This window comes from Ochotona curzoniae, unplaced genomic scaffold (genome assembly GCF_017591425.1).
Source record: "Ochotona curzoniae isolate NIBS_2020 unplaced genomic scaffold, NIBS_Ocur_1.0 scaffold_4701, whole genome shotgun sequence".
In the NCBI taxonomy this organism is placed as follows: Eukaryota; Metazoa; Chordata; class Mammalia; order Lagomorpha; family Ochotonidae; genus Ochotona; species Ochotona curzoniae.
This window is the reverse complement of record NW_024467122.1, coordinates 58,324,294-58,348,121: the sequence shown is the minus strand read 5'-3', so window position 1 is coordinate 58,348,121 and position 23,828 is coordinate 58,324,294. Positions and strand designations below refer to the sequence as shown.

General features: G+C 47.1%; 1 protein-coding gene across 1 annotated transcript in view; it reads left to right on the top strand.

Moving 5' to 3' along the window:
- MYO5C (myosin VC) overlaps positions 1-23,828 on the top strand; it is an 82,740-nt gene that overhangs the window by 54,171 nt on the left and 4,741 nt on the right. Inside the window, exons 26-38 of the mRNA XM_040969641.1 lie at positions 2,571-2,664; positions 2,934-2,997; positions 3,078-3,158; positions 3,842-4,022; positions 5,727-5,820; positions 6,936-6,999; positions 8,341-8,509; positions 13,327-13,414; positions 15,569-15,667; positions 16,838-16,992; positions 19,275-19,364; positions 22,525-22,675; positions 23,398-23,680. Of these exons, the coding sequence (XP_040825575.1) occupies positions 2,571-2,664; positions 2,934-2,997; positions 3,078-3,158; positions 3,842-4,022; positions 5,727-5,820; positions 6,936-6,999; positions 8,341-8,509; positions 13,327-13,414; positions 15,569-15,667; positions 16,838-16,992; positions 19,275-19,364; positions 22,525-22,675; positions 23,398-23,680 (1,613 nt within the window). The remainder of the gene's footprint in view (positions 1-2,570; positions 2,665-2,933; positions 2,998-3,077; positions 3,159-3,841; positions 4,023-5,726; positions 5,821-6,935; positions 7,000-8,340; positions 8,510-13,326; positions 13,415-15,568; positions 15,668-16,837; positions 16,993-19,274; positions 19,365-22,524; positions 22,676-23,397; positions 23,681-23,828) is intronic.

Genomic DNA, 23,828 nt, shown 5'->3' with positions numbered 1-23,828 from the left:
GTGAAACACTTATCAGTTGATAAGATGATGACAACGTTGTCTGTACCGGTCATGGGATAGCCATGCATGATACTGAGGAGCCTTAGGGGTCACAGCTGGACAGCTCTCAATCCCCCAGTGGAGATCACTGTGTGCTGTACATTCTGATCTCTCCCTCCCTCCTTCTCTCCCTCCCTCCTTCTCTCCCTCTCTCCCTTCCTCTTCTCTTCTTTCTCTCCCTTCCTCTTCTCTCTCCATTCCTTTCTCTATGCCCTCCTCTCCCCCCTCCCTGCTTCCCATGTTCCCACTCTCCCACTTCCTCATTCCCTCTCCCCCTGTCTCTTTGGTGCTTTATTTATTTTTTAAAAAAGATTTATTTATTTTTATTGCAAAGTCAGATATATAGAGAGAGGAGAGACAGAGAGGAAGATCTTCTGTCTGATGATTCACTCCCCACGCGGCCCCAATGGCCAGTGCTGAGCGGAGCCAGGAGCTTCCTCCAGGTCTCCCACGTGGGTGCTTTGGGCCGTCCTCCACTGCTTTCCCAGGCCACAAGCAGGGAGCTGGATGGGAAGCAGGGCTGCCGGACTTTAGCCACTAGGTCACCACACCAGGCCCTCTTTGGTGCTTTATTTTGCTTTATTTAAATGGCAGGTAATGGGGAGGTGAGAGAGAGGTCATCCATCTGCTGATTCACTTACCAAACAGCATAACAACTGGGGCTGAGCCAGGAGCAAAGAATTCTATCCACATCTCCCACATGGGTGGCAAGGGCCCAGATACCTTAGCCTGCTGCCTCCAGGGGTGCGCATTAGCAGGAAGCTGGATTGGAAGCAGAGGTGAATTTCCATCCGAGGCTCTCCAATATGGGCTGTGGGTGTACTGAGTGGTGGTTTCACCCACTATGCTAAAACACCCACTCCTCCAATCTCCTATTGTTTAAAAATAGGAGATCTGGTCCCAGAATCAGGAAGGGTCACTTGTAGCCACATGCTCCTGTGTGTGTTTTACTATGGGATTAGCAGTGACACAAGATTGCGTTCTTTCTGAAGGAGCTGTGCTATCTGGACACAGTCCGTATTGTGAATTGGGGATTTGTCAGCTGCACTTGGAGTTGGGCACCAGTAGATGTCACTCACATCTTCCTTAAGTAGGCAAAACTGGTTTAAACTCTTCCTTATGATTTATTAAAATTTGTTTGGTTTTTGAAGAAAATAACTCATTGCCTAATTATCCTCAATAGCCCAAGTTTTCAAAAAGGCATAAGGAAGTGCTGGTGTTGCAGGTTAAGCCATTGCCTACAATGCCAGCATCCCATTGGAGTGCTGGCTCGAGTCCTGTCTGCTGCACTTCCACTCCTGGGAAGGCAATGGTAGATGGCCCAGGTATTTTAGTCCCTGCCAGCCATAAGGGAGATCTGAGTTCCTGGCTCCTGGCTCCACACTGGCACAGCCCATTATCGCCACTTGGGAACAAACCAGCAGATGGAAGATTCTCGATCTCTCTTTCTCCCTTCTTCCCTCCCTCCTTCCCTCTCTTCTCAGTCGCTCACATCCTGAAGAATGCAATTCAGTTTTCTTTTCTCTAAAGGTCACTCTATTTGTCCTACAGGCCTGTTAGAAGGACAGGTCACCTTTGCAAAGTGCCCAGTAAATGTCAGGGTGCTGCCCTTTCTCCTCTTCCTTGGAGCCAGGAGCCGCAGCCCCGAAACCCTCCGTAACTGAGAAAATATCCAAGAGGGTGGATTCACCTTTCTGTCTCCCGTTCCTACACAAGCACAGACCTGGGGTTCTTACCCAGGCCCAGTTGGTAAGGGGAACAAAGGCTGGGGCAGCTTCTGCACTCACAGTGGACTGCCCTTCAGCAGATCTTCCTCCCCACCAGGGCCACCTGCCACACCTGCTAGATTCACCCCGTCTCACTTTGAAGGTGGGTTTGAAATCTATGCCTAGGTTGGTTTTTTTGTTTTGTTTTGTTTTGTTTTTGTTTTTCATAATATACATTTTCCATGAGCTTTCCAAAGACTTCTCATAACACAGGGAAGCCCATTCAGTGCATGCAACCAAGCAGATATAGAAGTCAAGCACAACATCTTGAAGCAGTTAAAAGTGCTTAGGGACAAGTGTTTGTCCTGGTGATTAAGACACTGGTTAGGACACCCGTCCCACTGTAGAGTGCCTGGCTCTGGCTCCTGGCTTCAGCTTTGTGCTAAAACAAACCTTGAGAGATGGTAGTGATGGCTCGAGGAATTGGGGTCCTGTCGACCACATGAGAGCCTTGGATTGAGTGTCCAGCCCCTGGCCTTGGCCCTCTGGCCACTATAAATGTTTGAGGAGTGAGCCAGCAGATGAGAGCTCTCCCTGTCTGTGTCTAACCTGTGTCTGTGTTCTGCTCCTCTGCTCATGAAAGAGAAAAACTGCCTAAAGTCATGTTTCAAGGCCAAGCTATGGGCAGTGATGGTCCAATAAGATTTTTGACTAAAACTGCAGTGAGAATGCCTTGCATAGATGTTTTAGTCTGTGATAGTCCTTCCTTTGTAAGCGTAATTGCTCATTTTTTTTCCTCCTCGTTCCTTCACTGGTGTGACTCAGACAATCTCTGAGTTTGAAAAGGAGATAGAACTACTTCAGACACAGAAGATCGATGTGGAAAAACACGTGCAGTCACAGAAACGGGAAATGCGAGGTAACAAATGTGGGTCGCTCGGTTCATGAGATGCAGGTTGAACTTACTGTAGATGCGTCTCGTGTGTCCCTTGACTCAGAGTGTGGTGAGCTGGCTGATTGGTTGGCTATACGGTGCATCTGGTTGGTGGGTAGTTGGGATAGCTAGTTTGTTGGATAGCTGGATAGCTGGTTAGTTATTTAGCTGGAGACTCTGGGGCCCCAGGGAGGCAATGGATGGAGGAAAACTGTGCAGGCATGTGGTTTAAGAAGAGCTTCTCTCTCCTTCAGAAAAGATGTCAGAAATCACCAGACAGCTTCTGGAAAGCTATGATATTGAAGACGTTAGAAGCAGGTAACGTTTTTGCACTGTCAAACATTTGAAAACATACGGAACACAAGAGAGATAAGAGATTTACTCCCGCTGTTCTCTAGGCTCTCCGTGGAAGACTTGGAGCACTTAAATGAGGATGGAGAACTTTGGTTTGCTTATGAAGGACTAAAGAAAGCCACACGGTTAGAATCCCCCTTAAAACTGTTTTTTTTTTTTTAATTTTTCTTTTTTTTAAGATTTTTTTTTTTTTTTGGAAAGTCACATTTACGGGGAGAAGGAGAAACAGAAAGATTTTCCATCTGCTGGTTCACTCCCCAAGTGGACACAATGACTGTAGCTGAGCCAATCTGAAGCCATATGTCAGGAACTTCTTCCAGGTCTCCCGTATGGGGCTTTGGGCCATCCTCTCCTGCTTTCCCAGGCCACAAGAAGGAAGCTGGGTGAGAAATAGAACAGCTGGGACATCAGCTGGCTCCCTTATGGGATCCTGGTGTGTGCAAGGAGAGAATTTAGCCACTGAACTATCGTGCTAGGCCCTCTTTTTTCATTTTTCAAAGACACAATTGGAAAGTCAAAAGTTTATCTTACAGAGATTTGATACACAAAGCAAATTCCTTGCAAATGGATGCTCTAATAAACATTGGAAACATTTCTATGAGAATTAAGTAATTTAATAAAGAGCAATCGCTTTATGGGACAAAACCCTAACTTACATAGTGAAATCTTTCACATCAGCCGAGTCAGCCTGCTTTGCTGTAGATCTATCAGTATATGAATATTTAAGGAGTCTGCTGCATTTATTTAAAGTGATACAATTTTACCCTTAATATCAGCTTTAGCCTTTTCTTTGTACCCTCTTGAACAGTGTTTTGGAGAGCCATTTCCAATCCCAGAAAGATTGCTATGAAAAGGAAATAGAAGCTTTGAATTTCAAAGTGGTGCATCTAAGTCAAGAGATCAACCACCTGCAGAAGTTATTTAGAGAAGAGAACGACATCAATGAAAGCATCCGTCACGAAGTGACCAGGCTGACATCAGAGAACATGGTACAAGAGTGTGTTGGCTTACTCCAGGATGATAGGTCCAAGCTCTTGGGGAAGGTGGCAGGCAGGAGGCCAGGCTCGAGAGAGAGAATATATCTAAATCTCAGTATTTAAATCTTGCTCTACCCCATTGAGATGGGGCCCAAAACTCACAGCAAAGCAAAGCTCCCGGGAGCGGTGGGGGGGCGTGTTCAGAACATCAGTCCTTTACACGTGCTCTCGATCTCACCTGCTCTCTCATCCTTTTTTTCTGGCTCATGCCTACTGGCATGGAGAAGTATTTTCAAAAATTTCCTTACTCAAGAGAGTGTCTGGCTTCATTCCCACTCTCCTTGTGACCTTCCCATACCAGGCAGTGGGTCAGACTTCTTCCATGCCTCCTAACTGTGCTGCTTCCACCCTCCTCCCATCAATGCCAGCCCCCTCTGCACAGGCTGTGCACCAAGGGTTCGTCGACACCTGCACCTCACACAGTGTGTCAGCAGTCTGCTGTGATGGAAGCTGTTCCTGCTCCCTCTTTGTTGTATCCTGGCACCCAGTAACAGGACGCTTGCCCTTGCTTTCTTGTCTCACCTCACTGGCTGCTCCCTCTCAACTCCCCTCCTCCACCTAACCCGAGAAATCACAGGGCTGTGACTCCAGGTGCAGAGGCAGGAGGTCAGACTTTTTCTCGGTTTATTCCTTGAATGAGGGATTTGCTATGACCTCCAGCTACACTGTCAGCTCAGTGTCATTCTTGGGGACTTCTGAGACATGGAAACACTTAACTTGGGTAGTGGAGAGAGCGTTTTCACTTACTGGCAGTGGAAATGATGGACGGGTAAAGAAATACATGGATGCCAGCAGATACTTGACCTCACAGTTAAGATGCTCCCTTCCTGTGCTGTATTTGCTGCCTGGCTCTCCCTCCAAGTTCCAGCTTTCTGCAAATGCCAAGTCTGGGAAGCAGCAATGCTGGCCCAGTTCCTACCACCAACATGGGAGATGTGAATGGAGTTCTTGTCCCCTGGCTTCACTCCTGCCCAGTCCTGGCCATCTCACGTATTTAGGGAGTAAATCAACAGATGGACACTCTCTCCCTCTGCATGTCTGTATCTCTGTCATCCATCAAATAAAAACTGAAATCTGCAAGCAGACAAGTATTTAGGCTTACAGAATATGCCGGACAGAGTAAACATTTTTTCATAAACATGGACAATAAATGTTCTTAAACTATGCATGGGAAAAATTAGGCATGATTTTCGAAGAAATCTTTGCATCAGAAATAAGTTTTTAATTCCATTTGCTCATGAACTGCTTAAAATGCCTTTGGGTGGGAAAATTCTCAACCCCTTATCACAAAGCAGGGCATGGCTTGGAATTCAGAAGCCACAGTGGTACCTCTTGTTCCTGGTGGTGCACGGGGACCTCTCTGCTGCCACTGAGGCCACCAGCGTCCCTTCACGGAGCCCCTCCTGCAAACTACCAGCACAGGGTTCCCTTTTGCCCCGGGACTTGTCCTTCTCTAGGGGTGGCAGCTGTGAGGGAGTGGACCCCTTGGATTCCGTGACACTGAATAGGCCTGGATAGGTAGAAAGCAGGACAGCAGGCCAATCCAGTGCCTGGGCTGCCCCCTTACTCAGCTTCCTCCCAGGGCCAACCTTCATACTTGGGGTTGAGACACCTAAAGCCCTTCCTGTGCTGATGCCTGTCACTCTTCTCTTAAAGATGATCCCAGACTTTAAGCAGCAGATTTCGGAGCTCGAGCAACAGAAGCAAGACCTTGAAATCCGCCTGAGTGAGCAAACTGAGAAGATGAAAGGTACCAGAAGCTCTCATGACCTGCCCATAGGGAAGTTTCCTGCTGCTGGGAAATGTCATAGAGAAGTCATCATCACACTCAAGGATCTGAAACTCTGACTCTCCCAGCAGCCAGGCAGGTCGTAACAATATGAGAGAGGGGCCGAGTGGAGGAAGCCATTGGGCAGGGGTTGGCGGGGAGAGTTGCCAACAAAGACATTGAATGTTGTCAAGTCATGAAGGCAACAGTGTTGCTTGATATTCCTATCTTTAAAAGAAATTATGTAAATCTGTACTTTCCATGTGATATCACAGTTTTAAAAGAGCAATGTATTCTGGTAGATGCTTGACACAGAGGTTAAAACACTGCTTAAGGCACTGTCTCCCCATATTATGGTGCCTGGGTTAGGGTCCCAGCTCCAGTTCCATTTCCAGCTGCCCACTTCTTTCCTTCCTTCCTTCCTTCCTTCCTTCCTTCCTTCCTTCCTTCCTTCCTTCCTTCCTTCCTTCCTTCCTTCTTTCCTTCCTTCCTTCCTTCCTTCCATCCATCCATCTATCCCTTCTTCCACCCATCCTCACAATAAATAATTCTTAACAGTACTGTAACTTCAAGGGCCAGTACCTAAGTAGGCTAAACCTCTACCTATAGCATCCCATATGAGCACTGGTTCTATTCCCAGCTACTCCACTTCTGATACAGCTCCCTGCTAATGACCTGGAAAAGCAGCAGAGGATGGCCCACATTCTTGAGACCATGCACTCCTGTGTGAAACTCAGGAGAAATGCCTGGCTCCTGGCTGCAGCCTGGCTGAGCGCAGGGAGTAAACCAGCAGATGGAAGACCTCTTGTTCTTACTTGCATGTTCTCTCCCTCTCTCTCTCTTTCTCCCTGTAACTTTGCCTTTCAAATTAAAACTTTAAAAATTTATATCTAAAAATATAATAATACTTGAGTTTTTAAAAATTAATTAAATAGAACCATGGAATAGCAAACTTTTAAATTTTGTTCAGATCAAACAAAACCTAGTCTCAGATTTAACATAACTCAGAAGACCTCTGATACCTAAAAAGTCTCCCCAGCCCAAATAAGCATGCAGCAGTAGTGCTCAGGCCAAGCTGATGTTCGTTCTCACCATAGGAAGACTGGAAGAGTTGTCCAACCAGTTGAATCGCAGTCGAGACGAGGAAGGAACACCAAGAAGGTAAGTGTTACTGTGGACATTCCTCGGACTCACACTCCCATAGTGCTTTCGTTTTCCTTTGCTGAAACTGTACGATTACCAAAACATGTGGTGAAGCCAAAAAGCAAGATGCTAGTTCATGTGAATATTCACTATCATGCCGTTGGGAAGAGAGGAAGTACCGTAGGCCCTCCTCCTCACTTATCCATGGCTGTGTTTTCTGAAGTTTGAATTGCCAGTGGTCAAATACAGTCTGAACCTATTACATGAAAAATTGAGAGATTAGTAATTCATGCATTTTCAGTAGATACAATAACTGGTCTTATAGCATCTTGCTGCCACTGTTCTGTTTGAAAACTAAGCTATATAATCAGTAGGTATGTGTAGGAAAAGGTATGTGTAGGATTTGGTACCACCTGCAGGTTCAGGTGTCCCCTGAAGACCAAGGGGACCACTGTGTGTGGAGATTGAGAGGAAGAAACGGCTGGTTGCCTCCAGAGAGGGTATTTTAGTGACAAATACACAGAGTAGAGAAGCTTACATGACACAAAGAGTCTTCAGGTTGTTTGTGGAAAATGTATGTTACGAAAAAACTGCAGGGACTGCAAAAGTATATTTGCACTGCAATAAATAACCTTTCATGCCACTTTGCCATGAAGGTTTTGAAATCCTCTTGTATATAGCTCTGTGTTCATGAATTGTTCAAAAAGTGGTTAAAATAAAACTGTGCAAAAGAGCAGAGTTGCTGTTACTACTTGGGGTAAGAGCTAAAACCCACGCTGATAGCAGATCTTCATTGCCAAGATTTCCACACTAACTAACAAAGGGCCCGAAGCCCTGGGGAGCCATGTAGGGAAAGCACTCTGCTTTTCTGGCACCTTCTAGAGGCATGGAGTTTCCCAGAAGCATACGCAATGTTCTGCATTCCTCAGAGCACTCTTAGTCACATGACTGTCCAAAGGCTCAGGACCAAAGGAGGACTCAAGATAGTAAAAAGGAGGAAGGCTCATTCTGGAAGTCTCTGGAGGTGCTCCCTCTTCTCTGGGCCTATGCCTGGATTGTAGAGTGTCTGGACCCCAAGCTTACACATGAGGTCACACTGGGCTTATTGTAAGTGTAAGTGGCCACAGATGCCCCTGGGAGTAGGGAAGGATTGAGCCTGGAGCAGCTGATGGCATGGCATTTTGATATCCCAGGAATCCCTGATTGTTTTCAAAGACTTTGTTCAGATACTGCTTGTTCTATGCACACCTTGACCAAGGTATCTTCCCTACTTTGGAACTATTGGTCCTTGCTATGACAATTAATGACATCTTCATGATGGTCAAGGTAACAATCAAAGTCCCCTCATCCCTTTCTCAGGATCTTAGAAACCCAAAGTGAAATACACTCCAAAGAGAAAGAGAAGCTGCTGGGTAACATTCAAGAAGTACAGGATACCGGTGAGCCCTTGAAGAAAGAGTTGGAAAATGACAGTGAAGGCTCCAGCAACATCCAGCAGGAAGCAGCTCATCTTACTTTGGAAGCCAGGGTGAGTTTTGTAACATGTGGGTAGATGGCCATCTGGGTGTAGATGCTACTCAAAGCAGGGGTGAATCACTCATACCATGTGGTTGATAGCTGTCAATTAAAACTTGCCCCAACAGAATGTTCAGTTTCCTAATCTCAATGACAGGTGGTCTCTGAGGTGACACCCCACTGTTGGGGACCTCGAGACTTTCTAGGGTGAGAGGGCAGGCGGCATTGTAAAGGAGTCCTCGACAGTCTGGACAACACCTCATAGTAATGATAGCACATTGAGCACATACCTCCCTCTCAGCAATTAGAGCACGCTGGGGCTAAGGAGGTTAATGGGTGCTTCGCTAAGCAAAACTTTACCCACTGTGGCAGCCCATCGTTTGCTTGGGAGTATTGTTTTCCTGCAGCATTGAGCATCAAAAATATTCTTCTAGCATATGATCTTGATATTAGATGAAGTATTTTTAAAAACTTTTTAGTCTTCTCCAAGTTTGAAATGGTCTTACCAAAATGGAATTTGGTGACCCTCTTTCAATTCCCAGGAATTATTTTGAAATGACATTGGCGCATGTAACCCAAAAGACCAAGGAGCCCTGAAATAAAGGAGAGGGGACAGGCAGGATCCAAGACACTGGTCAGCCACGGCTTCTGCCCACCTCCAGGGCTTCCGTGTCCTCTATCAGACGAAAACTACTAAGGGTGACATCATACTTTGCAGTGCAAGGATTTAACCCTGAAGAGACATTTCACCTAAAGATAAATAGATAAATAAGTCCAGGAGTTTAGCATTTGATGGGAGGCAATGTGATCTCATTGGGGGTACCACCTTTTGGAGGCAAGTGTGACTTTCTCAGAGGCCAGAGGCTTCCAGTCATGCCGAGCAAGCAGTGTTTGTCTTCTGCACCTTCCCACAGCCCTGGCCTCTCAGGGAGGAAGAGGCTGTCCTGTGGGTCAGGAGCACAAGGGCCCTTCAAGAAGTTCATGGAAAGTAGAGTTGAAAGGGAAATTTTTTTGGATTCAGAAAATATCAAAACCCGTTACACCCAAGAGGTTTCCAGAAAGGTCATGGAAAAATGCATACTAGGAAAAAAAAAGCCTTCATGAATTTCAAGTTCTGTTACACTGAAAGGAACTTCTCTTCTAGCTCCATTTTCCTGTGAACTCTGTGTGGCACAGATCGTCCTTTCTGTTCCTTGGCCCTCTGACCCGGAGCTGGGTTAGTCCTGTGAGCTGTGGAGGGCTGTGTGAATGCCGACATCCTGGAGTGCGGTGGGGTCCTGCTCAGAGCCCTCCCTGCGTTTCCCCAGGGCCTCTGGCTCCACTCCCAGGCAGGCATGGTTAGCCGTTTGTCCCTCAGTGCACCTGCTGGGGAGCCGGCACACCTGTGTGTTCATTTCAGAACCATTCCTGCGCAGTGAGCAGCCTCCATGCTGTAGATGCACACATGGACATGCAACACAAGACTATAATGTCACTATATCTGAGAGTAGGGGTTTTCCATGAGTGAGGTTTGATCAGCATTAGTGTTCCCGGGTCTGCCATGACAGGTGTCCTGGCTTGACTCCTGTGTCCTGTACTTTGGAATGAGAGAAGCTTTCTCTCTCACAAGTACTTGAAATCCAGGTGTAAGCAGGGCTGCACTCCCTGCAAACTGAGAACTGAGCAGTCCTTTTTTTTTTTTTTTAAGATTTATTGGAACAGCAGATAACAGAGAGAAGGAGATACAGAGAGAAAGCTCTTGCATCCACTGATTCACTCCCCAAGTGACTGCAACAGTCAGAAGGTGACCAGTCCTATTTGCCTCTTGCAGTTTCCAGAGTATCTCCTGGCATGCCTTGGCTTGAGGCCACTCTCCTCCAGCCTCTGCCTCTCTCTATATGCCCGTCTATGTATTTAAAAAAAAAAAGATTTATTTGTTTTTATTGCAAAGTCAACATTACAGAGAAAAGGAAAGACAGAGAGAAAGATCTTCAGTCTGCTGGTTTACTTCCCAAGTGGCTGTAACAGCTGGAGATGAGCCTCTCCAAAGCCAGGAGCTTCTTCCGGGTTCTCCCATATGGTTGCAGGGTCCCAAGGCTTTGGGCCATCCTCTACTGCTTTCCCAAGCAACAAGCATGGAGCTGGATAGGAAGTGGAACAGCTGGGATACGAACCGGCACCCGTAAGGGATCCTGGCACGTGCAAGGCAAGGATTTAGCCACTAGGCTACCACACCAGGCCGCTCTCTATGTATTCTTAAAGCTTATTTATTTTTTCAATTGTATATCAAAGGCAGAGAGAGAGAGAGAGCTTTTCCATTTTTGGTTCACTCTTCAAATGTCTACCACCATCAGGACCAGACTGCACCAATTCTAAAAGCCAGAAAACCCAATTCAGGTCTCCCACATGGATGCCAGGGACCCAAAAGCTTGAGTTATCATCTGTTGCCTCCCAAGGCACTCATTTTCAGGAAGCTGGATCTGAAATGGAGGGCCCAGAGCTGAGAATGCTGGACATGAGAGCTTGGCACCCTTGGCACTGTCTTAACTGCCGCGCCAGATGCCTGCTCTTCTGCGTTCTTAAGAATGCCGTCAGCAGACGTAGGATCCACCCTAATCCAGTAGAATTTCCTATCCATTCTTAGTTACAACTGCAAAGGCATATTTCTTTTTTTTTTTCAAGATTTGTTTTATTTTTATTGGAAAGTCAGATATACAGAGAGGAGGAAAAACAGAGTTAATCTTCCATCTGCTGATTCACTCCTCAATCAGCCGCAGTGGTCGGAGCTGAGCCAATCCAAAGCCAGGAGTCTGGAGCCTCTTCCGGGTCTCCCACGCGGGTGCAGAGTCCCAGAGCTCTGGGCCATCCTCCACTGCTTTCCCAGGCCACAAGCAGGGAGCTGGATGGGAAACAGGGCTGCCGGGACACGAATCAGTGCCCATAGGGGATCCCAGTGCATGCAAGGAGAAGATTTAGCTACTCTTCTACCATACTGGACCAAAGATGTATTTCAAAATAAGGACACATTCTAGGGTTCCATATGGACATAGATTTTCATAGCACACTGTTCAAGCCACTCTGGGATCCTTTGAGTCATAGAAAAATTCTTATTTTGAGAAAAAATAGGGAAAAAACTTAGTTATCCCCATAATTGGTCAAATAAATTCAAAACTAAAACCAGATATCATCTTTGTCCACTTAATAAAGATCTTATGGTCCTGGCAAGAGCATCTTGAAATGGACATTGTCCTTTGCTATTATTGAGAATATAAATTGGTGCCTGCTGTTTGAGAGGCAGTTTAAAGTCATATATCATGGATTCTGGAAAGCATATTCCCTTTGATCAGACATGCACTGTGTAATTCTGTCCTAAGGCAAGATTCTTGTTCAGAGTGCTCATAATGCCGTGATTAATCAATACCAAAAAAGAGGAAACAGATGGATGTCTCGCTGTTGGGTGCAGGTTAAGTTATTGTAGAATACAGGCCTTCACTATGAACATGATACTGGTAGAGGCGTTAAACCACTGCTTGGGATGCCTGCATTCCGTATCGAGAGTGCCTAAAAACAAGTTCCACCAGCTTCCAATCCAGCTTCCCCTGAGTGCACCCAGGAGGCAGCAGATGACGGTCCAAGCACTTGGGTCTCTGCCACCCTCAGGAGCAGCCTGGATGGAGTTTCTGGCTCCTGGCTTTGGCCTGGCCCGACTCCAACTGTTGTGGCATTGTGGGATTGAACCCGTGGTCGAAACATCTCTTTGTTTCTGTTCCTGTCTGTCATTCTGCCTTTCAAACAAATAAATAGAATTTTTAAAAAAAATAGTAGAAAAATTCTACAATATGATTAGGGTAAGCTATATGATTTCAAACACTGAATGTCAGTTTTATAGAATGTATGTGTACCTTATTTTAGGAAAAACGAAATCAGAAAGCAAACAGTGGTTTCTTCCAGGTTATGGACTAAAGGGTGACTTTTTATTATGTGTGTTATGAGAGGGACTCAAATTGGAGGAAGAAGCTGTCCCCATGACTCCACATAGAAGGCCAGTCAAGTCCCTAACATGTCTAGGCAGGGACACTGAGGGGCAGCAGGAAGAGGGCCCCGACCACACAGCAGAGTCAGTGCGGTGTGTCCCCCCTCTGCCCTGCCAGTCCCTGATGGCGCCCGGCTGCAGGAATTATAGGTGTGGTCCTGCTAGATGGGAGAAGCCTGAATCCTTTTTGTATCAAACCCTTGAGGTTCAGGAAGTGTCCAGGTTGTTGAGGTTCTGCCTGGGCAAGACTTCCTTCTTCTCGGGAAGCAAAACCAACACCGGGGCCCAGATGCCTGAAAAGTTTCTGTGGTTCCAACTTCAGGCATCCAGGGAGTCCATGTGCTCACACTCATTAAATTCTGATTGCATAGTAAGGAGAACTAGATCCATAGAAATGTAGCATACCCATGTAATAGAAAATTATTCCTCCATGTAAAGGAATAAAATACTGATACTGAAACATCAAGAAACCTTAAATACTCCACACTGCATGAAAAGGGCCAGACTCAAAGGACCTCATGTTTATATAATTCCATTGTAAGAAACATCCAGAATAGGCAAACTCTATAGATACAGAAAGATTAGTGCTTGCCCGGGGATGGCAGAGAGCATGGAGACAGTGATGGATAAAAGATTCCAGTTTACCTCTGGGACAATGGAATTGTTCTGGTACTAGATCAGTTCTGACTATACTGAAAACCACTGAGTTACACACTTTAATTGGGTCACTGTGTGGCATGTAAATCACTCAATAAAGCTGTTTTCACAAAATAGATTTCAGTGCTTCCAAGCTAATGTCCTCGTTCTGGTTTCTCTAGGATCTGGAAGAAGAGTTAGACATGAAGGACAGAATAATTAAAAAGCTACAAGATCAAATCAAGACTCTAACCAAGACAATTGAAAAAGGTAGGAAAAATAATCCGCCCCCCCGCCCACATCCTTTATCTTTTTTCAGCTTTCAGCCAAGGTCCACACATGCTGATGTGTTTATTTTCTATCTGGACCAGAGTCTGTAAAACCCAAAGGAGTGATTCTCTACTGCTCAGGGTTGGGACCTAGTGATCCTCTGAGACAGGAAGACAGCTCCTTGGGGCAGAGAAGCACATGGCATGGCAAGCGACTTGTGATAGCAAGTGCTTTGTACTTCTACCTCTCTTAGTTCCTCCTCTTAAAAAACAAGCCATGGGCAAGTTTCAAACTTCACTGCTTTCAACTTCACCTTCTCTCCCTTTCACATACATGGAATCAGCAAGTATCCCAGTGAGAAGAGAACTAAGGAGCAGACCTCCGGAACATGGACTGAACTTGACACTTCGCAAGTCCTCCTGAGTCCTTGTGCAAAGTGCCCTCAGCCTTTCTTTCCTCCTTGGTCTAGAAAACAGATCTGAGTGTCTGTCTGAAGGCCAAGTGACAGCGAGAGAAAGCTTGATCTTCCCTCCACTGGTTCACTGCCCCCCCCCCACACACACACCCGTAACTCCCAGGGCTGGGACGGTGTGGCTGAAGGAAGGAGCCTGAAACTCTATCTGAATCCCCCACCTTGGTGGGAGGGGCCGAGCACTTGGGCGTCTTCTGCTGCTTTTTCCAGGTGCCTTCGCAGACTGTCACTCTGGCATCCTAACTGGCAGCACCACAATGCTGGCCTCCTGTTCCCGCTGGTGCTTCTCATCACTGAAGCTGACTTGTCCACTGTAGTGCATTCCTCACTAATTCCTTCCCAACTGTTTTGTCCTGCTTCCCCCAGCTGTGGTTGATCAGGCTCTGTCTTAAACTGTCTGTTCCTTTTTCTGTATTAATTTCCATAAACAGCTCCTATAGTCTTTGTTTTTAAAATTTTATTGTTATTATTTTGCAGTGCGGTCCTATAGGCAAACTTATTCATTTCTCATCTTGAACTTGCAATGTCGGAAATCAAACTGAGGCTCCTGCCCCTTCAGTGATCAATATCAGTCTGCCCCACTGGCTGCTGTGGCTTTCCCACACCAGGAGTGTCCTTGCTGTGGGAATGAGTGAACAGACTGCTACCTGTGGGCAAGGGCCACCAAAATCCACATCCCATCCTCACTTCTCTCCCCAAAGATCTTGGGTATTTGTCTTTAACATGAATTCCTTTTGATTTCTGCGGTTACCTCCAACTCAATCTGTCTGATTTAGAACTCATCACTTCTCTTCCTCTATTTGAAATCTGTTGCATATCTAATAACTCCAAACTTAGCAACTTAAAACAACAGGTACTTAGCAATACACCACTTTCGTGTCAGGAACCCAGGAGTGGCAAGGCTAAGTGACATTGGCTCAGCTTCCAGACTCCTTAATGCTTATGTTGTTTGAAGCCACCAACTTGGCAGATACCTGTTGCAACAGCCATGGGAAGCAACAGCTAATACAATCCTTAAAGATTTATTTATTTTTTTATTTTTATTGGAAAGACGGATATACAGAGAGGAGAGACAGAGAGGAAGATCTTCCGTCTGATGATTCACTCCCCATGTGAGCGCAATGGCCGATGCTATGCTGATCCGAAGCCAGGAGACTCTTCTGGGTCTCCCACGCGGGTGCAGGGTCCCAAAGCTTTGGGCCATCCTCCACTGCTTTCCCGGGGCACAGGCAGGGAGCTGGAAGGGAAGCGGGGCTGCTGGGATTAGAACCGGCGCCCATATGGGATCCCGGGCGTGCAAGGCGAGGACCTTAACCACTTGCGCCACCGCGCCAGGCCCAGCTAATACTATCCTTGCAGTTTGGTACTTTGCATACCAAATGTCTTGTGTGGAAGTAGGAAAACATCTTTTGTCTCCCTGCTATGAGGATCCATGTCAGGCACTCATCAGCATTCCCTGTGGGCTTCCTGGCTTCCCAGCAGCAGCAGCTCCTCTCCTTGATGATACATGCACAGAGAGGAGGCACTGCTAGGAGAGAGTCTTCAGGGTACAATCGGAGGGTACCTCAGAGCCACACAAGTTCATGTGCAAACCAGCCAGAATGGGGTAGAAGGACGCAGACAGAGTCTCATGATGAAACCTACTTTTGTGTCTTTCACTGACTGTCTGCTTCTGTCCACAGCCAATGATGTGAGCTTGTCCTCGGGGCCTAAGGAGTACCTAGGCATGCTGGAATACAAGAGAGAAGATGAGGCCAAACTCATTCAAAACCTCATTCTTGGTAAAGCCTGGAGCTCTGCACGTTTGCTTTGTGTTTGAGAACTTGAACGTCAGTCATTGCTGAAGTCCTGGGAAGCAATAGTCCCTTCTCTTCTTCTCTGTTCCCCCGTTTCTTCAAGGCTGGTGGGCAGGGGCTGTAGGCTACTGAGCAGCACCTTTGACATCTGTCTCTTAGAAGATAACAGCAGCCACTACTCATGACCATAAAAGATGTCTCCAGACCCCGTCAAATACCCCATTGGGAGCTAGAAGTGTTCCCAGCTGAGAACCACTGCCATAGCCTTTTGCCGAGTTTAAGGTAGGGTCAAGATCAAGACAGGACACATCTCCTCATCTTTGAGCCATGGTACAGCAGCCATTATGGAGATCATTGTGGCTGTGCTTTGTTTGATGTCTGCTGAAACCTTCATTTGCAGGCAGTGTCATGGAAGCTTCCCAGCCCAGCTTAGTGGCTGTGGCCCTCCAACTAATCTTGTTACGTTGTCTTCACTGGGACCTTCACATGGTTTTGCAGTGGGAGAGAGGAAAGCTGCCTGGTCTCAATTTCTGAGACAGAAAGCTGTTTCTTCCTCTTCTGCTGAAGGACCCCTCAGAGCACATGAGCACCGCGTTCTTCCCTTCCCCACGCTCACTGGGCTACAGCGGAGGGGATCTTTGCCATGGTCCCTCCCTAAATGCAACCATGGGCAGCTCTGAGTTTGCTTATCTGATCCTAGACATTTCTCTCGCCCCTCACCCCTATCCTGGCTCCTTGCCATTCCCTTCTATCCCCGGCCAGCAAGGCCTCTGCCACGGCAGTGCCTACTCAGGGTAGTTTCATCCGATTGCTGTGCTAAGAGGCTGAGGGAGAGGGAAGGGGCTGTGGACCTGTGGGTCCTTTCTTTCACTGGGTATCTGAAATCCAGGATCTCATGAAGGAAAAGGACAAGCTGTGTCACCACACCTTTTGAGAGAAGTCAGAGGAGCAGGTGGCACCTATGTGTTTTTGCAAAGGAAGGGGCCACACTGAATTCCTCAAAGAGAAAAGAAGTCTCCTCGCATTCAGGCACTAAATCTAGTACAGACTCCTCCGCATCCCCATCCCTGGCAGTGCCCCATGGCCAGAGATGTCTTAGGAGGAAAGCTGACCTGTTTGGCAGCTATAATCCTCACCGGGTGCTTTCTGCTCCAGACTTGAAGCCTCGTGGTGTGGTGGTGAACATGATCCCCGGACTGCCAGCTCACATCCTGTTCATGTGCGTGCGCTACGCAGACTCGCTCAACGATGCCGATATGCTCAAGTCCCTTATGAACAGCACCATTAATGGCATCAAGCAGGTGGTTAAGGTAGGGCGCTGCCTTTGATGCTGACCCTTGATATTCTGTCTACTTTGGGAATACTCAGGGGAATGACTAGATGTGCATTGTTTTTAATCCATCCTTTGCTTCCATTCCTGGGTGAGCCTCTTGATTATTCAAACCAATCTGAGGCCCAACTGGTGTGAGACAGGTAGACAAGAATCTACCAGTAGACCTCAAAGCCTTACTAGCAAGATTACACCCTCAGTAGTCACTACCTCCACCACGTCTATCTCCTTAAGGGATGAGATGAGCAGTTTGGGGAGTATGTGAGGAAACTTCAACAAGTGCAGAGAAGATGAGCAGACTGCGTGGCAGGAAAGCCATTGCTTAGCACGCTCATCTCCCACATGGGAGTGCCTAGGTTCAAGTCTGGGCTTTGCTCCCAATTCCAGCTTTCTGCCAAGATGTACCTGCAGGCAGCAGGTGATGGCTCAGGAACCTGGGTCCCTGCCACCCACATGGGAAATCCCGAAGGAGCTCCTGGCTTCCCACTGGCTCAGCCCCAGGTACTGTGGGCATTTGGACAGCCAGCCAGAAGATGGATGAGTCTGCTCTCTTTTTTTCTCCCCATCTTTCTGTCCTTCAAATTAAAAAAAAAAATTATGGAAGTTTTGTTTTGCTGCAAAATTTTTCTGAAACTGATAGTCTTTTTTTAAAAAATATACACATTTTTCCATGAACTACTTTTTAGACCCATCAGATACATAAATTTCAAGGAATTTTTGCATGTTTTGATTTCATTTTCCATGAATTTTTATGCAGTTTTCTCATGTCTTATCAGAGTAACAAATACAAATGATGAGCAATAGGAAGGTATGAATAACAAACTACTCATGGCAGTTGTGCACTTCTCTCTCTTAAAACCACATTATGGACTTTGAAAGGTTTTAAAATTTATTTATTTTTACCTGAAAGGCAAAATTAGAGATGAAACAGAAGGAGAAAGCCTCCATCTTCTAGTTCACTCCCCAAATAACCTCTATGGCCGGAGTTGGGCTAATCTGAAGCCAGGAGCCAGGTACTTGCTCTGGGTCTTCCACGAGGATTCAGAGGCCTTGAGCTTTGGCCTGTCCTCTGCTGCCGTCCCACACCGTGAGCAGGGAGCTGGATCAGAAGTGGAGCAGCCTGGTCATGAATTGGTACCCAAATGGGATGCCGGTGCTTGCAGACAGAGGATTAGTTTAATATACCACCACACCAACCCATATATTATAGACTTTTATTCGTAGTCCATAAATGAGAATGAGCTAGCTGTTAGGAAATTACTTAGTAAGACTATGTTATTATGGCTAAGGTGCAAGCCTCCCTCTCCCCCCACCAATATGCACAGCACAGAAGATGGAGGATTTTTCCACAATGAGGTTGGAAGGTATTTGTGCTCTACAAGTTCATGCAAGAACCCAACTTGCTGTCTTCCAGTCTGTAGACATTGCCCGTGTTGGAATGACTGGACAAGCAACCAACAGTGAATAGAATGCACACATCAGAAATCATTGAGAAATGTTTTTGAACAATCCATGGCTTCATGGTGTGATGGGAGAATAGTCATCAACAATGTCAATGAAAGAAAATGGGACTAGGTGAAATGTAATACGGCAATTATTGCTTATTTCCTTCCCAGCTGTACCAGAACCCTAAAGGCATGCTTAGTTGAGACAATTTTTCCCCAGAAACTCAGTAGGTGGTAAGGGAGTAAACAGCTGTTTAAGCATTAAAGAATTTCTGTAGCAGATCTGGGTCCTGGGTGGTAGGGGTGGCTGCTTTGTATAAAGGGCTCACTGGTAATGGTCAGCCCAGTTGGCATCTGGGACTAGGGAGGTGCCAGCGCATCTATATGCATGTAATTCAACACAGCACTGCACTGTGTGCTGTTCTGGGTGTGGAAATTCTATTAGCCATGTGATACATGAAGTAACCCCAAATCTGCTTTCTCTCAGAACATGATCACTAAGTTTATAGCTATGTTAAAAAGTCACAGCTTCTGGTCCACATGGGAAGGGAGTGATAACATATAGATCCATAGTGTTTCAGGCTCCTGCAGAAGAGAAGCAATTGATATTGGGATCTATGAAATATGTTGCAAGTCATACTTACTGTATACATATAAGCTGTTAGCATTATAATATAATTAGATTAAGGCCTTAGGGACTGAAAGATATTAACTATTAAAGCTACCAAGCAATGAGACAGGTATGATCTGTCTATTTGTGGCTCAGAGGCACTGACAATCAGCAGGTCTGACTTTGTCTTTTCTTACCTCTTGAAAGGAACATCTGGAAGATTTTGAGATGCTGTCCTTTTGGCTCTCCAATACTTGCCATTTCCTCAACTGCCTGAAGCAGTACAGTGGAGAAGAGGTAAGAAGGCTTGTATGCGCTGTACTTTGGGGTAAATGCCCATCTGGGATTTCCCGTTGAGTGGGAACTCAGCACAAGGTTAGGAACAGCAGGGGGTCGGGAGTAGAGTGAGGATGTCCAGCTCAGACAGAGCCTTGGTACCACCTGGCTGTCTGCCTTCCTCTTCACCTAAGAGGCCAATTGCGCACTCTCTGCTGGGCTCCTGGGTGGATTCCATAGGCAGAAGACCACTGGGAGAGCTTGGACCGGGGGCGTGGTATAGGGCTTCAATTTCCTGGATGAGTTTGGTAAGAGGGTGGGGCAGGGGAAGAAGAGAATTTCCATCTATTGGTTCACTCCCCAGCTAGGGCGGGGCAGGAGCTGAAGCCAAGACCCAAAAGGCAATCCAGGCCTCCTATGCGGGTGGCAGGGACCCTGGTACTTGAGCCATCACCACTGCTCCCAGTGTGCGGATTAGCAGGAAACTGGAGTGAGGAACCAGAGCCAGGTGTCAGACCCGACTGGTGCTTCCTATTGGGGACATGGGCATCATAGCCATAGCTTAACTGCTAGGCCAAAATGCCCAACCCTGAATTACATTTTTTTCTTATACCAAATTGGCTTGACCTGTGACGTCATGACTGGAGTCTTCTTCTATATGGATAGCCAGTTGTCTGAGGGAGGGAAAGTAAAGTGAAATGTAAAAGCTATCTGACTAGAGCTTTTGAATCAAAGGAGAAATCCACCCTCTGGCTAAAAGTAGTACTAAAGCTGGAGGAGGCTCAGGCTGGTCCTTTAAGGTGAGATGGTATCTGTAAACCTTCAGGGAAGAGCTGACATTACCAGTCAACATCTTTTGTTTTGTGACTCTTTGTTTTCTTTGTCCTCTTTAGTCATGTAGAAAACGCTCTTTTCTCTGGGTGTTTGTTACTGTATTTCTTTTTATTAAGATATACTTATTTTTATTGCAAAGTCAGATAAAGAGAGAGAGGAGGAGAGAGAGAAGAAGATCTTCATCCACTGATTCACTCCCCAAGTGACCGCAACTGGAGCTGTGCCAATCCGAAGCCAGGAGCCAGGAGCTCTTCCGGGTCTCCCATGTGGGTGCAGGGTCCCAAGGCTTTGGGCCATCCTTTACTGCTTTTCCAGGCCGCAAGCAGGGAGCTGGATGGGAGCAGGGCTGCCAGGACACGAACCAGCACCTATATGGGATCCTGGTACGTGCAAGGTTAGGACTTTAGCTGCTAGGCTACTGTGCCGGGCCCTGTTACTGTATTTTTAATTCTCAGATTTCTAGGGCTCTTTTTTACCTCTGCATCTCATCTTAATGCCTGTTCTTACCATTTGCTCTTTTATCTCTTTAAACATGTGGAGCATGCTGTGTTAGTTTGCACAGGCTGCTAATACAAAATATTACCGACCAGGTGGCTTCAACAAGAGACTGATTTTCTCGCAGCACTGGAAATCCGAGATGACAGACACCATGCTCAGGTCCCCACTGGCAGAGGGCTCCCTTCTCCCTGTGTCCTTTCCTGGGTGCCCTAAAGTAGGGGTGCAGCTGAGAGGGACAAAGAGGGACAGATCCAGTGTCTCCTTTGGTAAGGACACTAGTGCCAGGGGATTAGGGCCCCACCCCAAGGCCCCCTGTAATTTTCATCATGTCCTGAGAGGGTCCCATTCCCAAGTACAGCCCCACTGAGGAATTAGGGCCTCAGCATCTGAATAGGAGCGGAAGGTCCACCAGTAGTCAGTCTGCAGCACACATTTGAAAGTATCTCAGAGTGATCTGTGCCTGTGACCCTAAGGTTATGCTCTCAGTGAGTGCCTCTGCTCACCTGCTAGAGTAGACTGTTTCCTTAGGTCCCTGCCTCTTTTTCTAGGAGCTTCCATTGTAACTGTGCCTCAGACTATAGAATCCAAAGGTACTTAGTACTATGGACTGAGATTGTGCAGGAAATCAGTGGTATTTTAGAAAGTAGATGCTGGGGCATGCACTGGGGTACAGCGGTTCATCTGTGCTTGTATCACCAGCATCCCCTATCAAGGTACTGGTTTGGGTCCTTGCAGTTCTGCTTTCATTCTGGCTTCCTGCTCATGCACCTAGGACAACAGAGAGTGGGCCAAGTGCTTGGGCTGCTGCCACCCACTGGGAGAAGAGAATGGAGTACATGTCTCCTGCCTTCAGCCTGACCCAGACCTGGCAGTTGTGGTCGTTTGAGGAGTAACCAGCAGGTGAAAGTCCTGGCTCTCCCTCTCTCTGTCACTCTGCTGTTCAAATAAACAAATGAATCTTGGAAGAAAGGAAGTGGGTCTAGTGTTGTGGTATAGCAGGTACAGCTGCCACCTGCAATGGTGGCATCTCAGATGGGCTCCAGTTCAAGTTCCAACTGCTCCATTTCCAAATCCAGCTCGCTGCTAAGGGCCTAGGAAAAACAGCAGCAGAAGGCCCAAGTGTTTGGACCCCTGCACCCATATAGGAGACCCAGAAGAAGCTTTTTCCTAGCTCCTGGCTTCAGCCTGGTGCAGGCCTGGCTATCACAGCCATCTGGGGAGTGAACCAACATATGGAAGGGGGTGTGTGTGTGTGTGTCAGAGAGAGAAAGAAAGAGAGAGAGAAAGAGAGATTTTCTCTGTCTTTCCCTCCCTCATTTCAAACAATCAAATCTTTAAAATAAATAAACAGATCTTCCTTAAAACTAGAAAGTAAATGCTCTCGGGCCGGCGTGATGGCGTAGTGGTTAAGGTCCTCGCCTTGCATGCCCCCAGATCCCATATGGGCGCCGGTTCTAATCCCGGCAGCTCCACTTCCCATCCAGCTCCCTGCCTGTGGCCTGGGAAAGCCGTCGAGGACGGCCTAAAGCTTTGGGACCCTGCACCAGCGTGGGAGACCTGGAAGAGGCTCCTGGCTTCGGACTGGCATAGCATCGGCCGTTGCGCTCACATGGGGAGTGAATCATTGGACGAAAGATCTTCCTGTCTGTCTCTCCTCTCTGTATATCCGCCTTTCCAGTAAAAATAAATAAATCTTAAAAGTAAATGCTCTCTCAAACATCAAGAACTCATTTGATGCATTCAGTTTTAAGGTGCAGGGGTTATATCGTGTATGACTGGTACAGGTAGTATTTTCATTTTCTCCATGTCTGTATTATCCTAATATTTATATGTTCAAAATTCCCTTCAGGAATTCATGAAGCATAACAGTCCCCATCAGAGTAAGAATTGCTTGAACAATTTTGACCTTTCAGAGTACAGGCAGATTCTGAGCGATGTGGCTATACGCATATATCATCAGTTCATGACTGTCATGGAGAATAGCATACAGCCAATCATAGGTAAGAAGAGAATTGAGGGCCAAATGGTGTTTGTAGTATTGTGGAAGCTTTTTAAGTTTGGTGTGTGATGTGTATAATCATGAGTAACACAGTAACATTGTATAAATAACCAAGAAAATAGAATTGCATAAATAGCCACCCTGTGATTCTTGGCTGGTTGAGAATGGTTCCGTAGATAACAGTACACCATGTTGGATGGTTTTCTTTCCGTAAGAATGAAGACGCTTGGCGGCCCCTCAGCTGTCCCTTTGGTAGTGGCTGGTCCCTTGTGGCTGCTCCCGGGGCTGAGCTGAGGATGCCTTCGGTCCTAAAACACTGTTCAAATCCTTGTTTGCTTTCCTCAACCTCCGGTAATGGAAGTACCTTAGGCCGCATGGCAGTGGCTCCAGACCATGAGTTAGCTAAGCAGCAGTCTGTCCCAGGAGGTCGAAGGAAGAGCTGCTTCAAGCCTGGAAGACTTGTTCCCATCGTGTTAGAAACAGCTGTCACTCTCCCCCATGCACACACACCACACATTCACACACTCGCACAAATACACACGTTCGCATACACACACACCTTCAAGTCCTTGTTGTTTCCGCTTTCTCTATCACAACACCACTCCCTGATTTGACAGACAACATTGCTAATCCTGAAACAGCCACCCAGGCTGTGGGAAGTGGGCTCTGGGTGACCCCAAGCCCTCCAGGTGTGTGAGGAGCCGTGTCCCTCTCGCTCTGCAGTGCCTGGCATGCTGGAGTACGAGAGCCTGCAGGGCATCTCCAGCCTGAAGCCCACGGGCTTCCGGAAGCGCTCGTCCAGCATAGACGACACGGACGCCTACACCATGACGTCACTGCTGCAGCAGCTAAGCTACTTCTACAGCACCATGTGCCAGAACGGGCTGGACCCCGAGCTCGTGAGGCAAGCCGTGAAGCAGCTCTTCTACCTGATCGGGGCCGTCACCCTCAACAGCCTCTTCCTGCGCAAGGACATGTGTTCCTGCCGAAAAGGGATGCAAATAAGGTACCGAAGGTGCACCACTGCATCCTCTGGGGAGGAAAGTCAGGTGTCGGAGCCCGGACTGGGTCGAGCCCTCCCGGTGTAGTGTCTAACTCCAGCCTGGGCTGCCCTGAGGACTTCGAGGGTCTTGAGGTGTTGGCTGGTTGCTGTG